The sequence below is a fragment of the Culex quinquefasciatus genome, chromosome 2, assembly GCF_015732765.1.
Source record: "Culex quinquefasciatus strain JHB chromosome 2, VPISU_Cqui_1.0_pri_paternal, whole genome shotgun sequence".
NCBI lineage: Eukaryota > Metazoa > Arthropoda > Insecta > Diptera > Culicidae > Culex > Culex quinquefasciatus.
In genome coordinates this window covers 38,073,513-38,088,309 of record NC_051862.1, presented here as the reverse complement: position 1 = coordinate 38,088,309, position 14,797 = coordinate 38,073,513, and the positions used below count along the sequence as shown (strand labels likewise).

At 40.7% G+C, this 14,797-nt stretch overlaps 2 protein-coding genes across 2 annotated transcripts in view; one reads left to right on the top strand and one right to left on the bottom strand.

Annotated features, from left to right (window-relative positions):
- LOC119768106 (ATP-dependent helicase brm) overlaps positions 1 to 14,797 on the bottom strand; it is a 36,147-nt gene continuing 21,350 nt past the window's right edge. The window contains exon 2 of the mRNA XM_038258541.1: positions 1 to 3,962. Within this exon, the coding sequence (XP_038114469.1) occupies positions 60 to 3,962 (3,903 nt within the window). The 3' untranslated portion in view covers positions 1 to 59. The remainder of the gene's footprint in view (positions 3,963 to 14,797) is intronic.
- On the top strand, positions 10,381 to 11,703 carry LOC6054292 (inositol monophosphatase 2). The gene is made up of 3 exons (XM_038258540.1): positions 10,381 to 10,535; positions 10,810 to 11,287; positions 11,347 to 11,703. Exons 2-3 carry the CDS (start codon positions 10,820 to 10,822, stop codon positions 11,674 to 11,676), a joined length of 798 nt encoding a protein of 265 aa, XP_038114468.1. The 5' UTR covers positions 10,381 to 10,535; positions 10,810 to 10,819; the 3' UTR covers positions 11,677 to 11,703.

Below are 14,797 nucleotides of genomic sequence, written 5' to 3'. Positions count from 1 at the left end.
ATGTCGATGGGTCGCTTGATGACCTCGTAGTAATCGGGCAGTTCGCGCTTGGAGGAGTTTCATGAAGGGTTCGAGAGCACGCGACCCTCCTCGTCGGTGTACTTGATGACGGCGTCGATGACCTTCTTCATTTGCTTCTTGACTCGCGGGTGGGTGGTTCCCTTGCGGCGTTTGGTCACCGTCGAGATGACACTCTCGTCGTCCGAGTCTTCCTTGCGGCTCTTGCGCTTGCGGCCTTTGCGTTTCTTCTCGCGTTCCTCCTCTTCGAGCTCCTCGTCAAAGTCCGCGCCGTCGTCGATGGCCTTGAGCCATTCCTTCTCGGTTAGGCTGTCCGTGTAGTCGACCTCCTTGCGTTGGCGCGAGCCGCGACCGAGAATCGAGTTGTCCTCTTCGTAGTCCCAGCGATCGACCTCTTCCTCCTCCTTGACCAACCAATCGGGTAGCTCGGATTCGTCCAGCAGACGAGGCTTGACCTCTTCGGCCTTGCGCTCGGCGTCCATCTTCTTGAACAGCTCCAACTCTTCATCGCTTCGCGAAATCATCAAGTTGATCACCTCATCGTCCGGGACTTCATTCTCCTCTTCCTCGTCCATTTCGTCCTGGTGCAGAATGCTCTGCAAGAACTGCTGCCGCTCGCTTCCCGTGGACTTTTGATCGAACATACCGGCCTGGATGACCTTTTCGTCCATGTTCAGTTTGTACCGGGCCGCGGCCAGGATACGCTCCTCGACCGAGTTGACCGTCATGAGACGCAGCACGCGCACCTCATTCCGCTGTCCGATACGATGGGCACGATCCTGGGCCTGCAAATCCTGGTGAGGATTCCAGTCCGAGTCGAAGATCACGACCGTGTCGGCAGTTTGCAGATTCAGACCCAAACCTCCGGCACGCGTCGACAGCAGAAACACAAAGTACTCCGAGTTCTTGCAGTTGAACTTCTTCAGCAGATCGCCACGATCTTCCGCCTTGGTAGTACCGTCCAACCGGAGGTAGCCAAAGTTGCGCCAGCCCAAGTAATCCTCGATGATGGTCATGCACTGCGTCATCTGACAGAAGAGCAGCACGCGATGGCCGGACGCCTTCAACTTGGGCAGAATTCGATCCAACAGCTCAAACTTGCCCGACGCACGGTACAGATCCGGTCCGCTAACCGTCGTCCCGGACCCCCCAATATGATCGCAGTACTTCTCCTCGATGGCCTGGAACATGAACGGATGGTTGCACAGCTTGCGCAGTTGCACGATCGTGTTCATCAACGCCTTCGCCCCGCCCTTGCCCTTGTTGCCCTTCTCCGATCCGTCCGTTAGCAGCACGCCCTTGCTCTGCATGTGCTTGTACAGCACACGCTGCAGCCCGCTCATGTCGCACTTGATGATGTACTCGACCTTGTCCGGCAGCTGCGACTCCACCTCCTTCTTCAAACGACGCAGCAAGAACGGACGCAGCACCTTGTGCAGACGCCGGATGATCAGAATCGTTTCTTCCTCGTTCAGCTCGACCTTCTCGCCGGTGGTGGCGAACGGCGCGTTGAACCACTGCTCGAACGTCGAGCACGACTTGAAGATCGAGGGGAGCAAAAAGTTCAGCAGCGCCCACAACTCGGGCAGCTTGTTCTGCAGCGGCGTTCCCGTCAACAGCAGCCGATGGGGCGCGTTGTAGTGCGTGTTCAGCACCTGCGTCAGCTTGCAGTGATGGTTCTTCATGCGGTGACCCTCGTCAATGATCATGTACTTCCAGCTCAGCTTCGCCAGCACCGCTTTGTCCTTGATGACGTACTCGTACGTGGTCAGTAGCACGTTGAACTTGGTCGCTTTCATCTGGTTCTGGACGGCACGCCGACCTGCGGGGGAACCCTTGTACGCGACCACTCCGACGGCCGGAGCCCATTTTTCAAACTCGAGCACCCAGTTGGACAATGTCGACAGCGGGACAATTACGAGATACGGCCCGTTGTTCTTCTTCTTCTCCATCAGGTAGGTGACCAGAGCGATCGTTTGAATGGTCTTTCCCAATCCCATCTCATCCGCCAAGATTCCGTTCAGATTGTTGTTAAACAGCGACACCAGCCACTCCAACCCCTTGATCTGGTACTCCTTCAGCTTGCCGTTCACCAAGATCGAAGCCTGCTCGGTGACCTTCTCGTGCACGGTATGCGCAATGCTGTAGTACGTCTGCTCCTCCGTCTTGTACTCATCGTCCTCCACCTTCGCCTTCTGAATAACCTCCTTCGTCTTCTTGTCCGTAGACTCATCCCCGTCCTTGCGCTTCTCATCCGACTCGTCCTCGTCATCATCATCTTCCCCGTCCGAAATGACGTACTCCCAGCCCGGGTGGACCTGCAGCCAGCCGTACAGATCGCGCAGATACGGCGCGTCGTCCCCGGTGATGGTCTTGCCCGAGTTGGTCTCCATCACCGTCACGCGACAGTCGTGCGCCTCGCAGTCCGTGTCCAAGTGCTGAATGTCTCCGCTTTCCAGAACCATGCGCTTCTTGCGCCGCTTGCGCTCGTCCTCGTCGTCCTTCATCTTCTTCTGGTCGACCTTGTGCTGCTTCACCATCTCCGTGAGGTTCCCGATGTACTCGTCCGTCTGCGAAAGCAGGAACGCCAACCGCTTGTCTTTCTTCTGATCGATAAGCTTGCGGTAACCCTCCTCGTCCTCGGCCATCAACCGCCGCATACGTTCCTTCTCGATGCGCTCCTGTTCCTTCTTCTGTTCGCGCTCGGCGTTCGCGTGGTAGTTCATGATGGCCTTGTTGAGGCGACCAACCTTGGCGACGTTGTTCCTGTGGTACTCCTTGAAGTCCTTGCCGTGCTGGAGGACCAGTGCGAGGAACTCCTGGTGCTTCTGGCGACGTTTGCGCTCGGCTTCCAGCTTCTGCTGCTTCTCGAGCTTCTCCGTGGCACGAGCTTCGCGCAGACCTTGACGTTTGGTGCGCTTGTAGGCTTTCACGTTGACGGCGGTCTCCAGCGTGGTGTCTCGGCGAGTGCACTGAACGATCTCCGAGCGCAATTGACGCTGGAAGTTGAGGACGCGAAGCGCGCGCAGTTCGATCTGAGCTTGGATGCGCATATCTTCCGGCATGATGGCCGGCAGGTTGTTGAGCTCTTCCATGCGCAGGGCAATGCGAGCGGCCATGCGGTTTTCACGCTCCTGGAGAATCGTGATCGGATCCAAGCCGACCGGTTTGGCGACGGTCGTGACGCGGTTCTGCTTCTGGATTGGCTGAACTGTGGGGGCTTGGGCCGCCGGACGAGGAACGCCTCCGGCACCGGCTGGGCCTTGCGAGCTTGGACGCTGTGGCTGTCCCGGTCCGCCGGGGCCTCCCATTTGGGGCGGATGTTGCTGCTGGGGACCTCCCATGGTCATGCCCGGCATCGGACTCTGGTTGGGAGGCATTCCGCCGGCGGGAGGTTTGCCCGGTTCCGGAGGACCAATTTTACCCGGTGGCATTCCGGGCGGACCCTGGGGAGGGCCTTGCGGTGGACCTTGCTGCGGTGGTCCCTGCTGTTGTGGCATTGACGGCTGTGGAGATGGTCCACCCGGGGGTCCACCCTGGAAGGGGCTGGATGGTGGCGTCGGACACTGCGGCGGAGTTCCGTCCGAACGTTGAGCCTGAATTTGCGCGGCCAGCTGCTTGTTGATGGGCTGGTGACGGGCCAGCAATCGATAGGCCATGATCTGTCCTCGGAGTTGGTGCAGCTGGTTGACGTTCAAGTTCTGCTGCTTCGAGGTGGCGCGGATCGCCAGCAGTTGGGAGTAGCGTGGATCTTCCTGGAGTCCCTTCTCCTCCATGGAATCAATGGCTCGCTGGAGAGCACTCAGATTTTCCTGACCTGGCGGTGGCGGAGGTCCTCCGGGCATCATATTTGGACCTCCCGGTCCACCCATGTTGGGGCCTCCTGGACCGGCCATTCCCTGACCGGGACCTCCCGGCTGCATCGGACCTGGCGGTGGCGGACCCTGCGGAAAGAATGAGAAAATCATTGTTACTAAGCTGTTTAAATGGTTATCCAAGCGTTACTAAAGATCCAATTAGGCAGACTAATTACAAACTAAACCAAGCTAATAAAAGTCGATCTCTTATCACCGCCGTCGCCTAGATCACCATGAGAACTCTACTAAGCTCGACCCTACTCCAGATCGCACTGCTCCAGCTATCCTCCGGATACAACTACGCGACGCGGCAATGTTACGTCCAGAAGCAACCCAGCCAGTGGTACCCACGACCTGTCGCCATCCACGTGGGTCACGAGTGCTACCCCTTCAAACCGGACGACGGAACCAGCGACGAGCCGATCTTTCCCGACCAGGAGGACCAGTGCTGTTCGTGCCAGATGAAGGGACCGACTACGCCGCGGATGAAGACGACCAGGAAAAGGAAACCCACGACGCTGAGGCCACAGACGGCGAAGCCGACGGAACCACGTCCTGGGGAGTCGTTGAATGGTACAACGTCGAAACCACAGACGACCGAGTATCCGGGTCAACCGACGAATAGTTCAGCAGAGTTACAGCCGACGGAATATCCTGGACAAACTACTGAAGGTCTAGCAGAACAACAGCAAGTATCAACAGAGTACCCGGGTCAACCAACGGGGGTATCGGAAGCACAACAGTCGACAGAATATCCTGGGCAACCGACCAAGGCTGCAGAAGTCCAACAGTCGACAGAATATCCGGGTCAACTAACAAAGAGTCCGGAAGATTCGCAATCAACGGAATACCCAGGACAACCAACTGAGAGCTCAGGAAGAGAGCAATCTACAGAGTATCCAGGTCAATCAGCTAAGGAATCGGTTGTTCCGCAATCGACAGAATATCCTGGACAGGTAACACAGGGTTCAGCAGATCAACAATCAACGGAATATTCTGGACAATTGACCGGAAGTCCAGAGGAGCAAAAGAGTCGAGGAGAGCTACAATCGACGGAATATCCAGGTCAAACAACTGAGAGCTCGGACCAACAGCAATCAACGGAATATCCAGGTCAGCCGACTGAGAACTTAACAGAACAACAATCGACCGAATATCCTGGTCAACCGACGCAGAGTTCCGCTGAGCTTCAGTCCACGCAATATCCAGGTCAAGACACGAATAGTCCAGATGGACAACAACCGACGGAGTATCCGGGTCAACCAACGGAACAGCCGAAGCAACCTGGCGCCACTTCCAGCTTGGAGGACAAGATCAAGGACCTGATAAAGGACATTGACGAGAATCATTGCCCGAATCAAACTTTAGTGGCTGGTGAGGATGATAACAAGCATACGATAGCGAAGGTATTGAATAAAGTTGATTCAGGATGAAGAGATAAATAAGTTAAGCTGATTTAAATAAATAAAGTAAATAAAAAAATTAGGTAAATATTTAACTTCAATTATTCTGTTCATTTAGTGAGGTGATTATGTCGATTAGAATTTCTTGGAGGTCTTTTACAAACAATTTTCAAGAAATATCAAGATACTTTTTTTCACAAATGTTATATGTTCTGAAAAAGAACTACAAATAAATTTAAGAAAACGTTATTTAATCCACCGATGGTGGTTGGTGCCTTCCTCACAATTATGTACATATTTGTTTCTGTAGTAAGAATGTCAAACCAACAAATTTTATCTAAATTTTACTTATTACAACATATCTACATGGAGTATGGGGTCTAGAATCCCAAAAATCATTGGACGTAATATTAGAACAACACCTACGGGGCTGTTTCATGAAAATTGTTCACTTTCAATAGTTATATTACTTTAAAGTTTTTTAAGCCTTAAGGCAGTAAAAAATATATCTGTTCATTTTTCCCGGGAGTTTCAAATCAACAAAATCCCGGGAGCCAGATCTCCGGTTAGATCCGAACAACTTTTTCATTGAAATATCTGAGATCCGGCCTTTGAAATGTGTACAAATGACACTAAAGTGCTCATAACTTTTGATAGGGTTATCAGATCTTCAATCTTTTGGGCTTGTTGGAAAGGTCTTTTGATTACCTATCCAACGATGGGTCGCATGATAGATCCGGACAACTTTTTCATCAACATATTTGAGATCCGGCCTCTAAGATGTGTACAATTGACACTAAAGTGTTCATAACTTTTGATAGCTTTCTAAAAATGTATGATTAGACGGTTTTTTTTTTACAAAAACCACCCTTTTTACAATCTTTCAAACTTTAGCCAGAATCGTTTTTTTTTAGCATAACTTTTGAAATATTTAACAAAACTTCATAATAGTTAATATAGGTCTTGTGGGACCCTAAGACGGATCGAATGAGACCAGAACGGCCCAAATCGGTTCAGCCAGGCCGGAGATAATCGAGTGCATTTTTTTCGGTGCACGGACTTACAGACATACACACGCACAGACATTTGCTCAGAATTTGATTCTGAGTCAATAGGTATACGTGAAGGTAGGTCTACGAGGTCGAATTAAGAAGTTCATTTTTCGAGTGATTTTATAGCCTTTCCTCAGTAAGGTGAGGAAGGCAAAAATATATACTCATAAATTACCTACAATTCACGAAATCACAAAATTTTTAAAAACATGCAACAACTCAAAAATTGTAAGACTCCCAAATATAAAACAATCAACAATAAAAAATAATTAAGAATTCGAAAAACTTTTAAAATAGCTTTTTAAAAGACCTCGTGAATTCTAAACATAAATTAAGATATGAAGATTAAAATTGAAAAAAACAAAAACTCAAAAGTTAAAAAAACAAACATTTAATATTTTAATGATTGAAGATCTGCAAAAAAAACAATTATTAAAATTTATACTATTCTAGTGATTATTAAATTTAGAAAACGAAGAGTAAAAATTTTAATAATTTTAAAATGAAAAAAAAAAACAATTCCAAAAATATCCCAATTTTTATTACTAAACTTGAACAAAATAAAAAAGGAAAAAAAAAAGAAATTCAATAATTTTAACAGAAGCTCGGTGCACGGAAATTAAAATTAAAAAAAAAAATTCAAAATTTATAAAAGCATAGAGATAGATTCAACTAATAAAAATCAAAAATCCCAAAAAAATAAAAATCCCAGTTAACTTAAAAAATTATCAAGTATTTTTTATTTATGAAAATGCAAAAAAAAATCTTCATAAAAAACGATTCAAAAATTCACATAATAAAATAAAGCAAATTCAAAAATTGTACCTACGATGACAAAATACAAAAATAATGAAGGATTAAAAAAATAGGATTTCAAAATCCAAACTATTGAAAACAGCTAAACCAAAAAAAAATATTATTTTAAAATACCAATAACGATAAAAATTTAAAAAAAATCAGAAAAACTGGTAATAACTAATAACTAACAAATTAAAGCATCGAAAAAATAAAAAAATATTCATTAAAGCAAAGTTAGGAATCCAAAATAAAACTGTTGAATAGGGGAGATGGGGGTAAGACGGCCACCCTAAGGGAGAAGTCTAATAAAATTTACACAACAGATTATTTTGATCTCAAATTACGTACATATTGTTCTACTACTAGTCCATAAATTAGTTAGTCTAAAAACCAATTTTCAATACTTTTCAGGAATTTTAAAAAAATAATTGAAATCGTATATATATGAAATACGCGGGGTAAGACGGCCACCCATGTGGGGTAAGACGGCCAGTGCTATAAATTAACTTAATAAATTTGCTAAATCCACCCAAATTCCTACAAGGTTGGTTGAACAGACTTCTCTGAACATCATAACTATTTTGGTTGAAAAAATCAGGTTTAAAATGTGAAGAAAAATGCTGTTTAAAAATTTTCATATTATGGCTCAGTGAATTTCATATTATTGCGACCACATTTTATGAAAAACTATGAATTTTTACTACAAAACAAACACAATTTGATGCAAAATAATTAGTTTGTGTATTTTGATTAGAATAAGTAAATCAAAATTATGTAAACAATATTAAATTAGCGATTTTTATGAAAAGTTTGATAGGATTTCATACTATTCAATGAGTTTTGCTATATCACAGTAAAGAATGTTGTCGAAACGGTAGTTAACAGCATTTTGATTAAAAATGGATAGTTTTATTGAAAATGCTTTTCCTTATCTACAAATATGTCATAATAGTCAAAAACCGTCAAAAATATAACCTATATCAATTAAAATCTACAAATTACGGGTGGCCGTCTAACCCCAGGAGGAGGTGGCCGTCTTGCCCCCAAATAAATTATTTTTTTCCAGTTTCAAGTTCAAAAATTATTTGTTTATTTTGAGCTATTTTTATACTATTTCAAACAATATTTTTGGCAAAGGTGACTCCATATTTGCTCCATATGCATTATTTAGCATGAGGAAAAGTATTGCTAAACATTTTAGTAATATTCATTAGTATACTTAGTAAAACAGTGGGGTGGCCGTCTTACCCCGCCTGGCCGTCTTACCCCCAGCTCCCCTACTTTAAAAAAGCTACTAAAAAAATATACGATTGAAAAATCCCGAAACTAATTAACCCTCTACTGCCCAATTTTTATGCGAAATTTTTATTTTTCCCGTGTTCAGGAGGTCATTTTGAACAACTTTTGTAAAACTTTACTTCTCTTGTTTTATGTTTTTCTGGTTTAATTTTTAGTATTTTAATTTGCGTTTATCATGTTTATTTCATCTTTGTTTTTGGTAGTTCTTGGCCTATTCTACCACCTCCTATTATTACATTTTGCCTATCTAATTTTTTCATGTTTTTAAAGTCACTTTTTCAATTTTTTGCTGGTTTTTCACATTTTTTGCTTTTAAATGGCACCATTATCATTTAAATTTTAAATTGTGAAAAAATACGTAGAGGCAAAGTCTGGGACACTAAAAAAATTACTGCATACTTCTTTTTACTTAAAATACAGGAAATGTTAATAAAAAAACACATCCAAAGTTAACCCCTAAAAAATGACATTTTTAAAAACATTGGCAAAGTCACATAAAACAAGTAAAACACCCAACCCATAAATTTTCTAAAATTCTAAGAGTTCTTCTTTACCATGCATCACAGAATAAAAAATATGGTAATATTCATCAGGAAATGGTGACAGATTTTGTGTCAAAAAATGATTAATTTTACTCCAAAAAATTATGAAATTTCATCAATTTTTGATGAATATTCATCAGGATCACATTTTTACACATTTTTTATGTAATATTACTCAAAAAAAGAGGTAATATTCAACCTACCAAATTTTGAGCATTACAAAATTCAACTCTTTTTTCTGTGATTCTAAAGATCAAAAGTTGGTGGAAAAATGGATTTTTGGCGATTTTTTTAAATGAAAGCCCGTCTAAAGGCGAAGTTGGGTTGAAGAGGGTGAACAAAAAAAAAAGTAAAATCAAAACCAGAATTTACTATGTTTTCAAGGGTTTGACAAATTGAAATTTTAAAATTCTAGAAACATTTAAAATTTAAAAAAAAAATACATAAAAATGTTAAATTCAAATAAATAATTCCCTATTTTTTAAGCTCGAAAAGCTATTTTTTAGCTTGAAAAAAAGCATTTAGAAAATCAGGAAATTCAAGAAACGGAAAGTCAAAAATCTTACTTATCTCAAATAAAAAGAGATTCAAAAATAAATCAGAATAATTATTCAGAATAAATTATTTGTAGGTTTAAAAGTTATATAAAAACAAAAGAAATTTTGATAAAAATGTATTTTTTTTTATTTTTTGTTCAATTCACCGATTTAACTTAAACTTATTTACAAATCTTTTGAAAGAAACCTGCTCTCGCCCATCTCAAAAAAGCAAATCAATCCACTTTAACGACCCCCGGGTCTTTTATGGTCTCTATTGCAAGTTTCTGCTCATTTCTAGACGTCCGAAGGTTATGTTTAGTGAGTCACCCAAAACCTCTTTTACGCAAATGGACCGACGTTTTACTTCCCCATCAGATAGAAGGCCAGGAGGATAAGGCGGGAATCGAACCCGCGCCCCATAGCATCTTGGGGATCGGCAGCCGAAGCCGCTAACCACTGCGCCACGAGGCCCTCCCGCACATCTCATAAAACTTTTTTATATCTGATTTGATGATTTTCTAGACTAACAATTTATTATTACAAATTTCTCAATGGTAAAATTTAAATCGTGACTCCTCGATGGCCAATCCAGAAATATCGACAAATTACAATCGAAATATTACTTATTAGCCCGAAGGCACTCTAAAAGATAGTTCTTACTCAAATCCCTCCAATCGACCTAAAACTGTCGCTAAACAGCGAGCGACTCGAAAGCGACTGAAATAACCCTGTGTTAAGCATGATTTGCCGCAGCAAACACTCACAACACACACGCAAATCTCTCACTTTGTTGTATTGTCAGCAAGTCGAGACTTATCGTGCTGTTACTTCAAACTGCCGTTTTTTTACATCTCCTCGTATTCCAGCTGCAAGTCGCAAAACGTCGTGTTTACCGGGGTTAAACTTTGACTGAGTTTGCTTCCACTGACTGGCGACCTTTTTAGAGAGACGACGCAGACTTGATTAGGCTATTCAGCTCGTCCAATTCCGTCTTACTGTTGTATGCTTAAGCAGTGCTGACAGATTTGTTTGTATTTCATGTTGAGTCGTAAGATTTGTTTTAAATCTTCATACATGATCATACATTCGTAATTGGAATGTGAGGGAGTTTTTGAAAGTCATCCCATTTGCTGGTATGGGTTTATATACATACATACCAAATAGTGAAGATACCTTAAAGTTCGATTCCGGACTGTACACGCACCATCAAACCAACTTCCTAATCAGCGCAATGACTCTCTGATAGCAACGAAGACGCGTTCATCAACCACAAACTTTTCGTCCGGGACCACAAATTTTAGTACAGTCACGATGAACCCACAACAAGTTCAGGAGGCGTTCGAGCTCGCGCTGCGGCTCACCAAACAGGCCGGTCCGCTGGTGCTGGAAGGATTCCGTAACGCGTCCAAGGCGGTGGACACCAAGCGGACCCACTTTGACGTGGTCACCGAGTATGACCGCCAGGTTGAGCAGCTGTTGATTGGGGGATTGCTCGGGAGATATCCGGACCATCGGATTCTGGCCGAGGAGAGTTCGTCGGAAGCTGCCGCGAAGGAACCGCTGGATGGACGACCTACGTGGATCATCGACCCGATAGATGGGACGCTGAACTTCGTCCGAGGGATTCCGTTTGTGGCCATTAGCGTGGCGTTGGTTGTCGATGGAGAGCTGACCATCGGGATCATTAGCAATCCCTGCATGGACGAGATCTACACGGCCATACGAGGTCAGGGAGCCTTCCTGAACGGAGTGGCAATCCGGACCAAGGGAATCCAGGACGTGAGTACTCCACAAATCCCATAAATCCTTCAAAATCCCTAAAAATCTCGCATTCCCAGCTCAAATCCGCCATGGTCCACATGGGCATCGGAAGAAAGAGCCTCGCCCACGGTGCCAACTTTGTCCGCGAATGTTCCGGACTGCGAATCTTCGGCTCGGCTGCGCTAACCCTGGCGTACATTGCCGCCGGCAGCGTGGATCTGTACTGTGTGGAGTGGCTCAAGCCGTGGGATATTGCGGCGGGGGCGTTGCTGGTGCGCGAAGCTGGTGGAGTTGTGCGTGGGTTCAGCGGAGGGGCGTATGACATTATGAAGCCGGACATTGTGGCGGCGAGTAGTGAGGAATTGGCCGAACGAGCGCTGGAGGTTATGGGGGAGAGTTCTGGTTAGAGTGAGGCAAGTTTTTGAGTTGAATTTTAGGAGAGAATAAAATAGTGTTATTTTTCAAACATCAAAAAAATTGTTCATTTTTTTTTGTAACACATGAAAGTGGATTTTTGTATACACAGCCAGTCCAAAGAAAGCATCCTGGAAGAATATATGGTTAGATTACGTCCCATGTTCTTTTTTGTCAATTTTAAAGTTTGTAGTACGTTCGGAATCCCCGAGCTGTATTACACTCATTCAAGCGGCCAGGCATACTGCGTTGCATTAACCGCAGAGAGGATTCTGTGAACGGATCACATTTCACAGAATCTACAGGGGAGGAAGGGTGCGTGGACATACCGCACCAAACGATCCTTCCAAAAAACTTGTTTTTCTGTGAAGGAAAACTAAACTAGCAAACGAATAATTATTAAACACCATTTCACTATGGGGTTTCAGGCGGCCATAAATCGAAAAACCGACATACTCTAATTATTTTTTTGGTATTTTTTTCGAAAATAAACATTCTAACTAAGAAAAATCCGGAGTTTGAAAGTTGTAGGTTCAAAATTCACTGAATTGCAGACCTTCAAAGGCGAAAATGGTAAGAAAAAACATGTTTTTTGACAAAAAAAAAAGATTATTTTTCATAGTTGTACTGTGTAGCTGTTTATGTATTTTTTCCTGCATCATTATATATATCCAGAAAGGTAATTGTATCACCTTTTCAATAACATTTTACAAAACACACTTTTACAGCATAAAAAAAAACAAAAAAGATGGATTTTTATTCAAAATTTTGTTTTTTTTCAACTTTGTTAATGGAGTACTTTTTTGTGTGCATTTGTGCGATCTGAAAATTTTGCAGCTTAAAATTTGAACCATGTCCTAACTTGTCTCCAAATTTCAAAGTGCACTTAAGTGCACTTTTTGAGTTATGCCATTTTGAACATTTTGATTCATGCAAGAAAATTAATGATTTCGCGTATACGTATTTTAATGAAAATTAAAGTTTAACCAACTGAAAACCAGTTAAAATGCATTTTCCCGAGTTTATAATTATATTTAGCATGTTTAAACTCCTTTGAAAACATTTTAAATTTTCATAAAATACCAATGTACAGTCCCACAAAAAAAATTTTTTTTGAGGAAAAAAACATTCCGTCAATAACTCGATATTTTCAAAACTAATGATTGGAAAGCAACTGTACGTCTGTAAAAAGCATTTTAAACAATTTTTTCATCCAAATGTTGAAACCTAGGCTTGCAATTTAAATTTTTATATTTTTTTTGCATCCCCCTTGACTTTGGTCGGAGTCGAGGGACATAAACTTTGAAAAATATTTGAAACGGCCTAAAAAAATAAAAAAAAAAATTTAAAAAAAATAAAAAAAATAAAAAAATTGAGATTAAAAAAAAATAAAAAAATTGAGATTAAAAAAAAATTAAAAAAATTAAAACATTTAAAAAAAACATGAAAAAAATTAAAAATTAAAAAAAATACAAAATTAAAAAAAATATTTTTTTAAAGAAAATAAAAAAAATATAAAAAAAACATAAAAAATTAAAAAAATATTAAAAATTAAATTAAAAAAAAATTAAATGAAAATTTCAAATTTGAAAAAATAAAAAAAACATTGAAAAATTAAATTAAAACAAAACTTAAAAACATTTTTAAAAAAGTTAAAACATTTTAAAAAAATTAAAAAACATTTAAAAATTATAAAAAAAAATCAAAATTGAAAAAAAAATTAAAAAAAAATAAAAAATAAAAAAATAATAATTTTTAAATTAAAAAAATAACTTATTAAAAGAAATCAAAAAAATAAAATTTAAAAAAAATCAAAAAAATTGAAAATTATTTTAAAGAAAATGGAAAAAATAAAATATCTGAGATCCAGAGATTTTCATTAAAATATCTGAGATCCGGCCTTTTTTGTATTTTTGAATTGTTGTATTTTTGAATTTTAATTTTTTTGAATATTTGAAAAAAAATTAAGCTATTTAAATGTTTGAATTTTGGTATTTTAAAATTTTGGAATATTTAACTTTTTGAATTTTTAAATTTTCGAGTTTTTGAATTTTTGAATTTCTGATTTATACACTAGAGCAGGCATACAAAAATCTCTGTATTGTTGAATTTTTGTATTTGTGTATATTTGAATTTTTGAATTGTTGAATTTTTGAATTTTGAAGTTTTAAAATTTTAGATTTTTTTGATTTTTTTGAATTTTTGAATTTTTAAATTTCTGAATTTTTGAATTTTCAACTTTTTGAATTTCCAAATTTTCAAATTTTGACTTTTTGAATTTTCGAATTTTTATTTTTTTGATTATTTCAAAAAAATAAACTGTTTAAACGCATTTTTTAATTTTTTAATTTTTGAATTTTTTGATTTTTTTGAATTTTGGAATCATACACAAGTGCAGACATACAAAAATCTCCGAAACTCGCATTCAAAAATTTGCCCCCAGAAAATGAGTACCCGACAGGTACTGACACATATTTTTCTTCTACAGATGAACTTGAGATCAAATTTGATACCTGCTTTGCTACACGCGATGGGAGACTCGGGGGCAAACTCGAAAGCAAATTTGGTGGGAATCAAATCGGGTAGCAAATTGTTTAACTTTCGACATTTTCGAAAAATTAAATTCTTTGAAATTTTCAATAGGATTAAATAGTTTAATAAACTTTTAGCATTTCTAGACATGAATCAACACATAATTATTGATTTTGAAGGTAAACGAGAGCAAAAAATGATAAAAACTTATATTTGCCCCCCGCGGTGGGCTTGTTTCGGTGGCAAATTTGCTACCCTAGCTGTGGAGATGACAGAGTTTTTCAAGGTGGCAAATTTGATCTCGGTATTCATGAGCCGGGTGCAAATTTGATTTGCACCCCAGCGCTGGAGATGCCCTTAGACAACAGATTGATTCGGTCGGTCATTTTTGAAGAATTTATGTTATAACACTGTTTCGGGTTTTGACACTTATCTGATTTTGTTTTTCGTTGTTAAAAAATGTATACAAAACATTGCAAAACTCGACTTTTTTAGCACTCGCCGTATTCATCCAACTCGGCAGAGTCTCGATTCGTGCTGAAAAATCATCATTTTGCAACTACATAGTTGCAAAAACTACTA

What these genes read in the sequence shown, in the direction of transcription:
- LOC6054292 (XM_038258540.1), top strand. Translation starts at nt 10,820, where the DNA reads ATGAACCCACAACAAGTTCAGGAGGCGTTCGAGCTCGCGCTGCGGCTC. An exon ending in GGACCAAGGGAATCCAGGAC is followed by an intron (nt 11,288 to 11,346) that starts GTGAGTACTCCA and finishes TCGCATTCCCAG; the next exon opens with CTCAAATCCGCCATGGTCCA.